The following is a 16,729-nucleotide window of genomic DNA, read 5'->3' as shown; positions in this document are numbered from 1 at the left end:
ATTTATGATACCAACATTCACACATAAAGCTACTAGGGATTATTTAGTAAAAGAAAACTTAGAAAAGATGCAGAACTGTAATGTTTAGAACCATCAAAATGTGGAAGAAGTTACTAATGAACCCTGGAAAAATCTAAGACATGCTTTAAAAGCCTAAAAAAACTGATGTTAAACTGAACGCTAACTATTTCTTGTGTCTAAATGTTTAAATTTGTACAGGTCTTTTGTATGCCAGGAAGCTAACGGGGATCCAAATAAAGGATTCCCAGACTTTACTGCAGGGTGGGGTCGGTTGTTTTTTAAATCATACTATCCCTCATGTGGTTTTCTAATTGTATCTTCTAAAGAAACATGAGGACAAAACAAATCCTGCCCTCACTTGTCCAGCTTTTGTTTGGAGCATAGGTGGGAACAGCCAGGATGTTACTTTGAAAACAAGGCAGTTTGGGTGTGATGATGGCAGTAATCCCATGGCTTTGTTGATTTCTTAAAGAGGATAACAATAATAAACCCTTCAGGATGTGAGGACTGAGGGTGCAGTGATTTTAAACCCTGAAACTAAACTCAAGCTGCTGTTTTATGGATTACCAAACCTGTTAAAACCGTTGTGACTACCCCCGGGCTCTGACCCTCAGTGACCCCCGATGCCTGTGTTTGTAATTATGTTTGTGGCACTTTGATTCATTGCAAAGTAAACACAACCTTAAACTGTGTCCTGGGTTATTACTGCTCTTGTCTTTTTTAACATAATGCAAATTCCTATGTTAGTGTGTGAAACAGGGTGTCAATACAAGTCAAACAGACGATAAAATATCACTTTCAAGCCTAAATTAAAAAGCAGTTGTAGGCTAGCGTGTCAGTTGTTGAATTAGCTAACATATGTCCATCAATTTAAGTTATCAGGTTTTAGTTTAAATGCTTTAAATGATTGGTATTAACCTTTTCAATGACAGATGGTGCCTTTAAACAATGAGTACATGCTATTGTTTTCCCTTGTAACTGTCCTTGAGCAGTAGGAATTTGAGGGTCAAATAAAACATAACTAAACAGTTTATTTTCTCTTTTTGCGAAGCCCTAGCTTTGAAACCATACTTTTTAAAAAGCCTCCATTGGTCTGACATCACTATGTGTGTGGGGCAAACATTAAACAGGAAGTTGACCCTGCAGCCATGAGGTGAGGAAAACGATTTATAAGCTTTTGCTGGTTATCTCATTAAGGTCATAATAACATAGCTTGTGTAGCAGCACCCAACCCTTTGATGGGACCTGATATGATGTACTGCACGAAATCAGTACAAAATAGTGTTGTCTATTTTTGGTTGTTTGTAATTTGTCAGGCATGGTTTTGGGGAATTAGCACAGAGCTCAAAAGCTTTGTTAATGGTGAAAATGAACAACATTGCAATAGAGAACAATGGTGTTGGCTCTAGAGTCCACATTAGTGGTTTCCAAACTCTATAATATGTTCAGAACCCTAACCTAACCCTCCACCAAAATGCTCATGCACTATCTGGCTTTGCTAGGTGTTTTTGCTAGCTGTTAACTCTAAGTTTAGCCTTGTCCTCTTAACCTACCTCTAACTAATCCTGAGTAATCTACTGCAGTAGACTGGCACTAGTGAGACAGGACGAAAGATGCAGGAAGACAGAACAAAATAAAACACAAGTAGAGGAGTGAGGACAGGTTGAATGAGGGAACCAATTGAGTACAGGGAGATAGAGGAAGCAGGAAATACAAGTTCAAGATGTGGGCTTGGTTCTGGCCAAGAAATGGAAATGTAGGCTACAGGTCATATTATATAAAAGCCTCTCCTTGCAATATGATATATGGGAGGCCAGAGTTTGTTGGCACACATCTATGTTTATTGGTCCTTTGAAGGTAACAGAAAACTGTGAAATCAAAATGTTTTCTTCTTTCTGCACTGATTCAACACCAACTCATGTTGAATACATTTCAAAGTCTCTATGCAGGGTATATACTGCAAGGCCGTAACCATGGAGTCAACATTGGGGGGGGACCAAAAGTTAAAAAGTCATATATCAGTTAGGCTATAATTGTGTGTGTGTGTGAGCGTATCTGAATATTGGGGGGGATGTCCCCCCCCCCAATGTACATGGTAAATTCAGCCTTGATATATGGAAACAGAAAAAGGTGGTATGTGGATTAAACATGAAACTGTGTTAGAGATTTTGGAAATATTCTTCCAATCAGTATTTAGGAATCAGCTTTGGATATAATATTTAAAAGTCTATGAGTGATGATTTGGGGAAATGTGATCTGGGTCGGTTGTACCTACCCACTTAAAACTGTTGATGTATATATTTTTGGGATAATCTTTAGAGATTTTTCAGAACCTTGCATATGCAGGTGCTTATAATATTCTAACAAAACCCAATGTTGCCAGATTAATTGCAGCGAAAAAAATACATGTCCTCTTCAAATGAGTAGGTATGATCTACAGTGGGCTATTACAAAAATGAGGTGTTGGGCAATTTGTTTTTATTTCTTTTTTACTCAAGGCTGATATTCCTAAACTGTCCCTGAGTTTGACTGCACGGTTGCTAGGCGACACAAGTAGGCTACAGTGCCTATAAATATTAATGATTGTTAGTGCGACAGGTGTGAGCTCATCTGGGAGTGTTTTCAAACGCATTGACCGTGACTCAGCCAATCACAGCGAAGCATCGGAGCTGAGCCGTAAAGGTGTTTAAAGCATAGGTGTAAAGCTATGGTGTGAAGACGGCGGGCAGCCAACCGGAAGCATCTGAGTGCGAAACAAAACTGTGTGTGTGTTTAAGATGGGGCTGCGGGTGCCGACATGAGCTGCAGGGGGCATCCTCGTCCTGGCTGGCGGAGATCCCCTATTTCTCTCAATACACACACACACGCACGCGCGCACACACGCACGCACACATTTATGCGCTCTTTCTCTCTCACACACCTCTCCTTCTGCCAGACTCCCAGGCCAAGCAGCGTCGCCATACGGAACATCCTGCCCTCAACGGAGAGGGGGAGGAGAGAGAGAGAAAGATAGAGAGAGAGAGAGAGAAAGAGAGAGAGCTGTCCTGAGTGTGAGAACAGGGACAGGGAGAGAGAGGCTGTGTGTGTGTGTTAAGAGAGAGAGAGACGAGCTCTGGCGTCTCCTGGTAGTAAATCTATCAGGTCTCGAGCACAAAAACTCACAGGAACAGAAAGAGAACAGGGAGAAGACGTCTCGCGGATATCTGTATGCTCTCCTGGTTACCTGCAGCAGCTGCACGTGAAGCCTTGGAATAAATCCCCCGACTAGAAGGAAGGATGGTCGCGCGGACGGGCTGCGCGCTCTGAAGTTGGACAGACTACCGAGACATCGACAGCAGCTTTTCCTCCCCCCCACCTACCCGAACCCAGTAAAGTCAGCAGCGGCACCGCGAGGCTGTGCCCGCGCACCCCATCATGAAGCTGCCCTGGCTACTGCCGCTCGCGGCTCTGCTCGCTCACACCGCCACGGTAAGCACGAGCATCAGATCCTTTGTTAACCGGGAGCCCGTGCGTACATAGGAGCATTTGTGTACATGCGTGTGTGTGTGTGTGTGTGTGTGTGTGTGTGTGTGTGTGTGTGTGTGTGTGTGTGTGTGTGTGTGTGTGTGTGTGCGTGTGTGTGTGGGGTGCGCTATCTCCAGTGAGTCGGTGATCGGTAGGAAATCCTGCACTCGACCTACTTATCAGCCCATGGTGGCGACCGTGACTCCCGGCTGCACCCCCACCCCCAGATCTCTCTCACACACACACACGCACGCACGCAGTCTTTGTGTCTCAGTGTTGGGGTTTAATGTGTCCCCTTGAGTCGGGTGGTGTGTGTCTGTAATTAGCGGGTTATCTCTAATTGAGCTTGATTGCGGGTCTTTGTGCGATGCTTCGGTATGTGGTGTCTGTCACCAGCTCACATCCTGCCGTTAATTTGGGGGGCTCCAGTCATACTGCGGCTTAAACGACTTTATTACCGGGTATAGTCGCACTGTAGGACGTGTTTGTGTGTGTGTGTGGGGGGGGGTGTGTGTGTGTGATGTCCGATCTCCAACCTGTAAAGTGCATGCTCCCTTAACTGTCTGATAACTGCGGCCTCATTGTCCGGATGACAGAATCCGACCAGGGGCATCCTCCCCGCTGTAGTGTGTGTGTGAGTTTGTGTGCGTGTGTGCAGCAGTGTGTGTTTGTGGTGAAAAGTGGGTGGGGTAACGGGACGTTAACGGCGATGCGGTGGGCGAACGAAGGCTTGGTTTGAATGATGTCATCGCGAAGAGGGAAGCTGATCACACACACACACACGCACACGCACACACACCCCCCCCCCTATAACACGCCCACACCTTCCGTTACCGATGAATCCAGATTTATCCCATGAGGAGGAGGGTGGAAGCTCATAGAATCATTGAGAGAAAAGGAAGCAAGCTCCAAAAATAGCCGAAATGCAGATCTACTTTTGAGTGTGGATTTAGAAGAAGAAAGCTTTTAGAATATCTTTAAAACAGCAGTGAGTCTATTATAGTAATGTTTATAATACTGCATGATGTTTTCCTTCAATTGTATCACCAGTTCAAGCTGTTTGTCCCCAAAATATGATTTCAGGATTCTTTAAAGTCCATTGCAACCAGAAGGCTACTCTTTGCTTTAAAGGTCTCCTATAATGCAAAATCCACTTTTTCATGTCTTTTATACATAAACCTGTCTGAAAATGAGCTGATCAGATTTTGGCCACTTTATGATGTCATGATGATTTTTTGGCTTGTGTAACCATTAGCCAATAACCAACCAAGGTAACAGCCCCCCCCCCCCATCTTATCTACTGAATCTCCTCCCAAAACATAACTTTTTCAGGAATATGCACCTTGTCAGCACAACAGGAGTTAAATCAAACTAGATTTTGAAACGGGGCATGGACACAATCACATAAAAATGCAGCACCCCGTGGTTGATTTGGTTGTTAATGGTGTTTGAATAACTTCAATAACAAATCCAATCTACTTGCAGTGAACCTTAAAGTGCCCTCGAGGTCGGTTGCCTCAGGCCAGTTGATTGAGTTGCCCTGATTTATTTAGCCTCGTCTTCATTCTTCCGCCTTGACACAATGTTTGTATTGTCAACATCTTCGAGTTCCTTTGTGCTGCTTCTTCTGCTTTGATGCCCTCTGGTTTTGTTTTGAAGGGTTTTCAACACTTCACACACACAGATTATTACCGGGTCAGTCTGTTACAATCTCTGCCAGAGATCTGTGCCTAATCTGTCTTTAAGTGTGTGAACGGTGCCAGGTGTGACATATATAAACATGCACACACACACACACTCACAAATACAGCTGGTCAGGAGTGCACAGAGGGATTCAGGTTGTGCTCACCTTGGTAACACACACACAGGTCAACAGTCTAATAATTGCAAGACTAACCTCAAGAAACCCGCGGCTTGAACACACACACACACACACACACACACACACACACACACACACACACACACAGGGTCACATGCATTTGCTGACAAAATCTTTCTTTAGATGCCTCTTGGCTCGAATCCAGCTGACTTGTGTGTGTGTTTGTGTGTGTGTTTCCTCTGATGAGTGATCCCCGGTGTCGTGTCGCCTGGGGTATTTCCTGTTATCAGAGTTGTGACATCATATCCGGGCGACTATATTTTACATGGGAGACCAATTTTCCCACAGACATCTGTTGTGTCCCATAGATAGCTAGTGTATGTGTGTGTGTGTGTGTGTGTGTGTTTGCATCCATCTGCCTTCATGAGAGCCTGACTGTCCATCTGTCTGTGTGTGGGCTCAAAAATAGTGAATCTTCACTGCCAAAAACTTGTTCTCGCCAGCCTTCGCTCCTTGAAAAGTGTGTGAGTGTGTGGCGGAAAAGCATTGTGTTCTCGCGGATCATGTTCAACTCATGCAATGAATCAGTGTTTTGTGCCTCCAATAGCTGACAAAGCCCCCCATAGAGGGACGAAGAAAGAGAGAAGGAGCTAGAAAGAGGAAAACATAGCCCGAGCGAGGCGGATTGAGGGAGAGTGAGGAATGTGAGAGGCAATTTGACACAGGAAGTGGGTCCTTCTCACCCTCACACACACACACACACACACACACACACACACACACACACACACCACACACACACAACACACACACACACACACACACACCACACACACACACACACACACACACACACACACACACACACACACCAGCCAGCAGGTAGAAAGCACTCCTGGTGTAGAGGAGGTATTTCAGGTGTGTGTGTGAAAGGATGGGTGAGGGTCACCTTCCAGTGGATGGAGGAAATGAAAAGGATCTAGGTTCATATCCGGAGCTGTATTCAAAAGGTCGACCTCTGGAAGTGAGCGTAGACGGAGAGAATAATGATAGCCTTCAATGAGAAATAACATCCCTCCACCCTTTTCTCCTCCCTTTTGGGTGTTTGTGTGTGTGTGGTGGATGTGTACACATGCTGCTCGCTCAAATCTGAAAGCATTTTCTTATCACATTGGAAAGGACCGGCGTGGCGCATTTGACAGAAATGAGTTTTTCTTTCTCATGGAAAAAGTTTTACGGTCTGAATCAACTCGACAAAGCAATGGAATTTCCCATTTACTATTAGACTGATAACAGCGTGTATGGACAGAGAAAACCTGCCTTCACAATACCGTTTATTTCTGTGTCCTGCCTTTGGGAGCTCAGCATTTGCTCTCTAACTAAAAGCTCAGCCATGGATAGAAGACCATCAATTTGAGTGAGGATAAAACAGAGGCCATCACACTTTGCCCCAGAGGGATCTCAAAGACCTTGCAGCAGTCCCTGTGACCTTTAACATCTAATGTCAAACTGCATACTGATAAATGAGGTGTCGCAGAACTAGGCGTTACATTATTCCTGAGGTCAGACATCTTTCATGTTATGCTAAGACATTAGTCCATGTTTTATAGACTATATTATTGTCATTTCTTATATTCCTTGCTTAGCTTTGGCGCTGCAGCTTGTTTGCAGAAGCTTCAAAATGAGGAAGTCTGTCTGCCTCCAAAGACAAAGTGCAGGCAGCTCATTAGCCAGTTGGCCTCTCGCCCCTGGCTACCATTGCAGTTATTTTAGTCATTAAGTGTAAGGCACTACATGGTGAAGCCACACAGTAACTAGATATTCAACTTTGTCCAAAAGTTTGGAAATACTGAGGAAATAGTCACCAGGTACCAAAGAAAAAGTAAAGATTTGAGTCCAACAACTTAAAGCCAATTTGTGAACTAGAACTTTATCTATTTGTTATGTCCTCTCTTGTGATAATTGACAGGGCGTGACATGAAATTAGTTGAAAATAGCCCCCCCTTCAGCAGCTAAAAGACTGAAATGCTATGATACATTTCATATTGACCATTTTACTGAAGAACCATGAGAGCCTAGAAGGCCAAATGTTCATTGAAGCGCTCCTGGGATGGTCCAACTTCCTGAGCTGGGAGTTTGTTCTTTCAAGTCCTGTGAGTTTAAAGTCGTCATGTAGAAAGAAATTGAGGCTAAAAGACATTTTATGCAAAGCGTTTAAACAACATGTGGATGTTGCTGTTTTTCAAGTCTTGTTTTGACTTGAGGGGGTATTCGACCAAACATGAATGCAGCACAAACGCGCATATCTTGCAATGTTTACAAAAGTTAAATATAGTCTTCCGGTTGATTCCGATCCAGACCCATGGCCCAAACCTCACCATTCGACCAAGATGAATGAAAATCAGGCCAGTAGTTTTTCTATAATCCCGCTGACAAGCAATCCAGACAGGAACTATTATCTCTTTAGGCAGTTGATAAGTTAACTTGAAACCATTGAGATGGTGATACTTCTTAACTTTAAATAAGGATTGTAAATAAAGCTATTTTAATCGTAAAAATAGTGTTTTTACCTTGTAGTTTTGGTACCTTTACATGGATAAAGGTGCTGAATGTTTCTTTAAACCTGGAAAGGTGCCATATAACAGTTTGTTGGCTGAGGTGCAACATTGTTGTACTTTCTAGTCTGTGTGAATCTCAGTTCACACTGCCAGTCGCAGTTTAGAAAGTACCTGCTTTTCTTCAATCACTTGGCTCCACAACATTGTGCAACTCTAAACTTTCCCTGTGGAATTTGCTCCAGTCATCCCACGTATTAGAAAATAATTCAGATATAGCCTGAATTCATCCAGCTGGAAACTCTGGCTCCTCTCATCACGACCCGTAACACACACACAAGTGCAGACTCGCTTTGCTCACATATATGCACCGATGTGCATTAACATTAAAGTCCTGATTATCTTACACACACTCGCAGTGTGAATAGTCGTGCTGGTGTGCAGCAGTTGTGTTGATTCAGAGGGAGACGGAGAACGCTGGAGGTGTTTTAGGTAGGTCAAAACAGGCTGGAAACACAGCTCGTGTCTCCCTCACAGTAATTGGGCAGCGCTGTGCAGACATACTTGCATACATGTTCTCTAGAGAGGGGGGTTAGATGAATGTAGAGAGAAGAGGAGGGAGGGAGGGAGAGGAGAGGAATGGAAAAAGGGAGTTGTGCAGACCACATGGTAATGAGAAGGAGTGGAGGAAATAAAATGGAGAGAGGTAAGGATGGAAAAAGGTGATGGGGATGCTAGATAGCAGAAGTGGAGGAAAGAAAAGATGGAAACAGATGAGTGATCAAGAGAAAAAAAGGGGGAAGCCAAGGGGAGGACGGAACCATGAGTGGGAGGTATGAGGGGGGGGAAAGATGTATTGGGACGTGGAGACGGAGAACGAGGGAGGGAATGGGGGCCGGGTGATTAGGGTGGAGCGAACGCCAGAAAGATGGAGATTGAGGGACGCAGACAGAGCCGGGATGGAGGGAGGGATGTCGAGTTAGAGAGAGGGAGATAAAAAGGGTGGGGGAGGGAGGCGTGTGCTGCTCATTCCCAGGAGACCGAGCTCTACCTGCTTCCCGCTGCCGTCGCCATGACAACCAGCATGGCTGCCGCTGTCACAGCTTTATCGCCCGTTTCCCCCCTCCCTCCCTCCCTCCACACTTCCCCCTTTTTTCTGTCTTTTTCTCTTTCATTCTGTTTCGTCTCAGGTTTTTTTTTCTAGTAACCTCTATTGCTCCTCTCATTCATACATTTTCTCTCATTCTCTTTTCCTCTCATTCTCATTGTCTCAATTTGATGCTGCTCTTTTCCTTCTTTCATCCCCTCTTCTCCGTCTGTTCCACTACAATAAATGCACACAATATAGAAGTAGAGAGACGGCAGTTGTGTTTAACTTTTAGAGCAGTGTGTGTGTGTTTGTTCGAACACAGGACTCTAAATTAGAGAGCATAAAAGCAGTACTGGCATAAAACCACAAAGCATTCTGGGATTTCTTTGTGTTAGAGCTTTTTCGCTATAAATGAAGACCTCAAAAACAGCGCGCCTTCTTCCCACTAATGTGTGTGTGTGTGTGTGTGTGACACAATAAGAATCACAGAAGCAGTACACCAGCATTTAAACGCTGCTAAAATGGTGTTATCACTTCCCACTCATTTGACACACATTTCATGTATGCATTGGTACTCACGTTCCTCCAGTGGTGTAAAGTAACTAAGTAGATGTACTCAAGTATAGAACTGAACTACAATTTTGAGAGACTTGTACCTTACTTTTTTGGCTACTTTGTACTTCTACCCCACTATTTATTTACTTACATTCATTTAATACCTTTAGTTACTTTGCAGAGTTGGAGTAATGATGTGAAATATAATCAACACTCAAATAAGAGTATTCCTACACTGTGGAACTTCTACTTTTACCTAAGCTGATCTGAGTACTTCTCCCACCTCTACGTTCCTCACACATTTCCCTAACGATGGTGTATTTTGCTTAACGAAGGGCCGGATGGGCGGGTCATGCAGATCTGAAACCCAGTGGGGTCCAATGGGACAGCTGGAATGTATTTCCTGTCAGGGGGCTGATAAGAGCCGGCCTTCACACTCCTGATCGGACCCCGGGTGTTGTCGCTGTGAGGCAGCATCTCCATCTCCCTCTCCATCTGTTACCCTGGTTGTCTTTTAACAGGAATTACGTCAGCAAGTGTTCAGTTACTCCGTTCTGTCACTTGAACTTTTATTGAACCTTTTTGTGGGCTAGTTCAATGTGAAAAGTCTGTGTTATAACAGTCGGTTATAGTTGGTCATCAGAACATTATTCATGAATGTGCCTTCTTGATGATGGAGATAGTGGTTTGACAAAGGTCTGACATTCTCCCAAGCATTTATTCATATCACATGGTTTTCATCTGCAGAGGTCTCGCTGGTTGTCATTGAGATGGAAGTCCTTTTTAAAGAGAAAATGCTACTCATCCTCTGGTTCCTTCTTCTAAAATGGGTGTTTTTGCTGGTTTTCATACTCTTTTAAAAAAAAAAATGTCATCAAAACACAATATGTGAATACTACATCTAGGCATTTTTGTTTTACAAATTACACCTTCTGGACTAAACCAATAACAGAAAGATAATCATCAGATCGATCATTACTTGCAGACCAAGATTGTTTTGTCAAAGAATGTAAATCACCAAGAATTGAAATTTGCCAAACATATGAACCCTGGTGAAGGACTTTTAAGGTGTCAATACACTTGTAGTGTCCCCAGTATGACTGCTGTCATCACTTACTTAATAATAAAACCATAACAAAAGGCCAAAAAAGATCCAACCATTCTCTGCTAGCAGCTTATTTATGATTTATTGCTCTTATCTGATTTATATCTTTGTAAATTGTCACTTTGGGGCTATGGGAACGTGTATTGACTATTTTTCATAATTTATAAACTAATCATCCTTGGACAGTTGACAGGTATTGATTTGGCCATAAAATAATTTCATTTATGTTCAGCTGGGCTGCTTTTCTGTGATATATATATATATATTACAAATGATAAAAGCCTTGGAGCAAGGCTGTAGCTTTTGCTCCAGTCGGAAATCTGTTCAAGGAACTTGTTTCCTCGGCCGCATGTCGTTGGTGTGGAGACGTTTTCGACTGCCTCTGGCTGGAAAAGCTATCACTGTTCCTCTGGGAGCCCATCTTTGAAAATGGCCACTCAAAGCCAGCTAAGTTTGTTTGCACTTAATGCTGGTAGAGAGTGCCTGTAAATGAAGACACAGTGGGAGATAGAGGCATTGTCCTGGGGGATTTCTCCGAGGTCCTGCAAGAAGAGGTGAAGATGAAGTAAAATAGGAGCAACGTCAAGCCAAATGTAAATAGCAGAGATTTTATATGCGTTAAATGGTTTATGGTGATACATTTGTGAAAGTACTTTACTTCACAGCTCTGGGTCTCCAGGGGTGTTGGTGGTTGCAGTAAAAGAGGCTCGGGCCAGCAGCTTAGGTACAAGAGCAAGTGAATCACAGTCAGATTTTCCAAGATGCATCCATGCACATGATGGCGTATATAAATGTTTTGTCATCTAATTTGTCAGCTTCTCAATTTGCCTTGTCTTTGATCCGTCAGTGCCACCGTTTCTATTTTCCAACCCGATCTTCATGTCATCTTTTCCTCTGATAACAAAGATTTGATTCACAGATATCAATTTCTGATGTATTGCATCAAGGCAGAAATATAATTAATTACAGTTTTATTTTGTATATTAACTTGGTCTTATCTGTGGGCATTTCATCATAATTCCGTCAGGATTCACACTGTGGCAGACGTGTACTTGTTTGCATACTGATGTGTACAACGTGTGTATTTTGCCTAAGTGGTCACCGGCTGCTCACTTTTAATAGGATGGACACAGGAAGTGAGTATTTATAGATCCGGCCTTCAAGCTCCAAATCAGGAGGGAGCTTCCTGAGTGGTGCACAGAAGGGGGAACTTTTTTTTATAGGTGTGTGTTTTTTACATATTTACATGTTGGACTGGAGGCGAAGGAGGAGCACAGGGAGGCCGCTTGTGCGAAAGAGAGAAACGAGAAACACTGTGTGCGAAAGGCATGTGACTGTGTATGTGTGCGTTTGAATTATTTAGCCCAACGTTCCGACAGAGGAGTGAACGAGGTCAGGAGCTCATTGCTGCAACGTTTTTCCTCTCTCCATCAATCCATTTCTACACCCTCTACCACCACTCCTCCTCCTCCTCCTCCTCCTCCTCCTCCTCCTCCTCCTCCTCCTCCTCCTCCTCCTCCCTCCTCCTCCTCCTCCTCCTCCTCCTCCTCCTCCTCCTCCTCCTCCTCCTCCTCCTCCTCCTCCTCCTCCTCCGTCACTGCCAGTGTTGTGCTAGTTACTGAAAACCAGTAACTAGTTACCATTACTAGTTACTTCATTTCAAAAGTAACTCAGTTACTTTACTAGTTACTTAAACCCAAAAGTAATGCGTTACTTTGAAAAGTAACGTTGTAGTTACTTGGAAAAAGGGCTCCCGTTAATGCCCTTATAGCCTTCATTTCAGTACTGTTATTGCATTGGAGAATAATACAATCTGTTGATCAACTTGACATGCATTATATGCAATCTGGGTTGCATCGATATTAGCTGGCTTTCCGTTTTTGTATATTCTTTCTCCAGGTAGTTGGAAAAAGTTTTCCGTCCCATATGCCGTGTGCCGGACATGCTATCATGCTAACTAGCTCCCTGAAAGCGGGTGACTCCACTGTAGCAATAGCCTGCATGTGTTCTACAACATACCGTGCAATGGCTTTATCGACTTTTCCCTGGCTAGCAGTCCCTTGGTTAAAATCCAGCCGCTGTTGCTTAGGTGGAGGTGGAGTGTCGTCGGCTGAGTCTCTGTGGTCTTAGCTACTAGCTTCGTCCCAGCATGTTGTTTTTGCAGATGTTTTAAGAGATTTGAATTACTGGTTTGGGCAGTAGATAGGATCTTTGACCCGCCAAGACACAACTTACATTTAACAGAAACTTTCTTTTCTTTGTGCTCGACAAAAGTGAAATAGTGAGAATATCTCCAGGTGGAGAAACTAGACTTGAGCTCCGCCGCCGCCATGATAGTCTTGTTAGTAAACAACACAGAAACACGCCCACAGCCCGTCTCCGCATGTGATACAGGAAGTATCTAAGTACATTTACTCAAGTACTGTACTTAAGTACAGTTCTCATCTCTGTTCGCCTGGCTGTTGACTATATAAAAAAAACTAACGGAGTAACGCACCATGTAGTAACGGTAACTGAGTTACTGCATTTTAAAAGTAATGCGTTAGAGTACTAGTTACTTGTAACGCGTTACTCCCAACACTGGTCACTGCAGAGCTCCTCTTTTATTCTGCCGTTCGTAATAAACAGGAATTTAGGAACAAAAGGCTTCCCACATGTTAGTCATGTCCCGTCAATTATGGGAAAGTCATGGGGGAAGAACATCGATCCAATTAAATGCAGACACTGAAACCCGCTGTGTGTGTGTGTTTGTGTGGACTTTCAAGTAAACCTTTGAACCTCAGCGCTTTAAAGGGCTCTTTCAAAGACGTTTGCAGTTTGAACGAGCCATTGAAGCTAATGAGCTGTGTGTGCGTGTGAGCAGAAGAGGGAACAAGTGTGTGTGTATGGTTGGTTGGCAGGGTAGGGATTCTGTAATATTGCTTGGTGGTTTCTGCAGCTTCTCTTTCCCATAGGGTATTTCTATAAACTCCTCCACACACACACACACACACACACACACACACACACACACACACACACACACACACACACACACACACACACACACACACACACACACGCGTCTGCAGCAGCAGGTGATTCCTTATAATCTTTCATTCCAACAGTTGCGGATTAGCTCTAATCTTAGCCAGCAGAGACCCAGGTCTGAAAGGCTGACTGACACTGAGAGTGTGTGTGTCCTCAAGTGTATTGTTTATTAAGCCGTATGTGTGACATGATAATTGTTTCCTGTGTTGCAGTGTTTGTCTGACAGGACATGATATGAGGTGTTGATGGAGGAAAGGCTTGACTTCTTTTGACCTTTTCCAACTGTCAATCACACTAAATGTGAGTTGTAAGTTGTATTAACTTGTGTTACGGTTCGCATTTAGAGTGGCTAATGATGATTTAAAGTTTTGATTAAACTTCTAATTATTTTCTTGATGAAGGGTTTAATCACAAGCTATAATAAATGTCCAAGAGTATGAAAATATGTCTTGTTTTTCTGTCTCAAAAATAAACATCCTCAGTTTATATTGTTAAGAGAAGACACAAAACAGTTTTTTCACCAATCTGATACTTTTATTCAGAACCTTACTTTTGGAAATAAAAACAAACAAAAGAAGCTCAAATATTAATTTTAAACCAAGAAGCACTGGTACTATATTTGTGCCTGAATAAAATACAATTGGGCCAAAACATATGATGAATATATACTTTTTAACAAATAATCTATTAGTTATTCTATAAAATAATAATTACCATTTCTAAGTCCCCATGGTAATGTCTCGAAAATCCTCATTGATGAGATGAAACGATAAGATGATTTATAAATGACAGAAATGATTCATCGTTTTTCTACATATATAAAGTATTGCTTTGGCTAACTACAGCAATACTTTATATTGTGCACTGTCCCTGTTAAGTAAACTAATTAAAAAGAAGAAAATAGTTGTCGGTTTTATGCTGTTCAAGTACTTAAAGCTGACTTATGATTCAGTCAAAACCAACATGTGCTGAGGTTAAATATGCGGGTTTAGATCCAAGAAGACTAAAGGATGAATTTATCCTGACTCGTCTCCAGTCCTTTAGTTTTTCTTTTGAAATCAGAGCAGTTTTTCCTCTCTTAGTGCTACAGTATCAAAATAGTATTGAGGTTTTGGCATCGTGGTACCCCAGCGGTAAAGAGGCACACTACAGCCTGTGACCCCGGTTTTATTCTTTGTTATTGTTGGTGCACATCATTCCCCTTTTCTATCCTCTTGCTCCCCAGTCTTGAGGTTCAGTACCCGACCTTAATCAATATAAGAAATATTTTGCATCGCAATCACAGAGAAAATAAATGGTACCTTTACACTTGACAGCTTTTGGAAATTGTTCTAATCTAATCTTCCCCCCAAAAATGAACAAAGCAGAAAAGGTATGGTGACAGATTTGAAGGTGATTAGATTTTGTGTGGAGACGGAGGGAGGGGAGATTTGAAGGGAATGACAGGGGGGAATAAGGTCAGAGGCAATCACAGACAGACTGATATTAAAGGAGGGGTGGTGGCTACAGTGCAGCGCAGGAATAGAAACAGCAGATTGAATTGAAGAATCAAACGCAGCAGACATGGAGAAGAAAAGGAGGCGAGACATAAAATAATTTGTGAAATATGTAAAAGTGCTAAAAGGATATGAGTAGCTCATCAGAAAAAAATAGTTTGAAATGAAAAGGGAGGGATTGGCTTTAGGTAGAAATGATAAAAGAGCGGAGGAACTGACGAGGAAGAAAAAGGAAAATTAAAGGGAGACGGATTGGTAGCAGCAAAGAAGGAGAGACTGTGGTTAAGGCCAGCCTGTAAAGAGCTTAGCAGCTGAGACGGATTGCATAGAGGGAACAACCTGGACAGGATTACAGAGACGGAAGAGAGAGGAGGGCAAGATAGTATCATAACCCATATATCTCCCTGTCGTCCAGTTACACGTTTCCACTGGTTAACTGCAACACTAACAACCGTCGCCACTCACGAGCTACACATTCACATTAATTAAAAGCGAGTATCAAGGCATTAATGATCACCAATTGTTATACCAAGCTGCTAATCTATGTGTTAGACAACCATTCTCCAGCCATTAGTTTCTTAAATCCACCTCTTAATTAATTAGTCAGTGAGTAATGTTGCCTACAGAGGGATGAAGCTTTGAATGTACAGCTAAAAAACAATCCGAGACGGCTGAACACGCTCACACCTGAAGCTTGGGGTAATGTTTATTTTTCAGATAAGGTGATTTAACAGGGGCTGAAGGAAGATAACACTGTCTGTCTGTGTTGCAACAGGGAACTCCTGTTCTGCACATTTTACCCATTAATCCTCATTATCGACTTGCTTGCACCTACCTGCTTCATGCATTTGTTAAGCCGACAATTTGTGGTTTGAGGGGGAGTAACGTGTTGGGGTTATTTATTGATGAACCACAGTTTATCCCAGTGCTGCAGCAGGGGTTGCCAGATATGGTCGGTAGTTTTTTTTCTCCTTATAATCGTGCCTTTACTTATTTCACAAAATATATTTCTTTTAAAATGAAATCCCCCGAGTCTTTCAACAAAAGAGAGGGATTTTCCCTTCTCAAATGATTTCATTTGAACATTTTGAAGCCTGAAGATGTATCTAATATTTACAAGGAAAAAGGCAAACTGTAGAGAAAATCTGGATTAATATAAACATACTTTTGAGTCTTCTCTGGATCATGCTGCCGGTCAAATGTCAGATGATGAAGACTGCAAAATAACATCTTCAGAGAAAACACATGAGCCATTCATGGAAACAAATCCGGACAACGCAAATGGTTCATTTCCTTACGAGTCTCTAATGTTGGCTCACGATTTGCTGAAGTCTTCTGACATTGATTCGTTGGGGATAATCAGTATCTCATGATAAACATCTGATTAGGTCACAAGCACCCAGTCTGTGAGGCCCATTCAAAAGAGACCATATGCTTCTCTCTTTATCCGCCGGCACATCGCACAACCTACGTAATTAGTGTTTGATGTAAAGAGCCGTTATGATACATTAACAATTATTCGAACTTCCTGACTTGGCCTTCGGGCTCCGG

At 42.7% G+C, this 16,729-nt stretch overlaps 2 protein-coding genes across 4 annotated transcripts in view; both read left to right on the top strand.

The window, feature by feature from the left end:
* Positions 1-16,729, top strand: part of si:ch211-193k19.2 (uncharacterized protein LOC100034574 homolog) — a 1,126,861-nt gene that overhangs the window by 258,365 nt on the left and 851,767 nt on the right. The window lies entirely within an intron of this gene.
* The window catches only part of sdc3 (syndecan 3), a 36,152-nt gene continuing 22,310 nt past the window's right edge, over positions 2,888-16,729 (top strand). For 2 of the 3 annotated variants that reach the window (XR_004571637.1, XM_034240995.1), the window contains exon 1: positions 2,928-3,489. Coding sequence is in view for 2 of the 3 variants with exons in the window: in XM_034240995.1 (XP_034096886.1) it covers positions 3,436-3,489 (54 nt within the window). In the remaining variant the exon portion in view is untranslated. Of the gene's footprint in view, positions 3,490-16,729 lie in introns of all 3 variants that reach the window. The other variant, XM_034240996.1, reaches the window with a different exon arrangement.

This window comes from Gymnodraco acuticeps, unplaced genomic scaffold (genome assembly GCF_902827175.1).
Source record: "Gymnodraco acuticeps unplaced genomic scaffold, fGymAcu1.1, whole genome shotgun sequence".
NCBI lineage: Eukaryota > Metazoa > Chordata > Actinopteri > Perciformes > Bathydraconidae > Gymnodraco > Gymnodraco acuticeps.
This window is presented reverse-complemented; position numbering and strand designations above follow the sequence as displayed.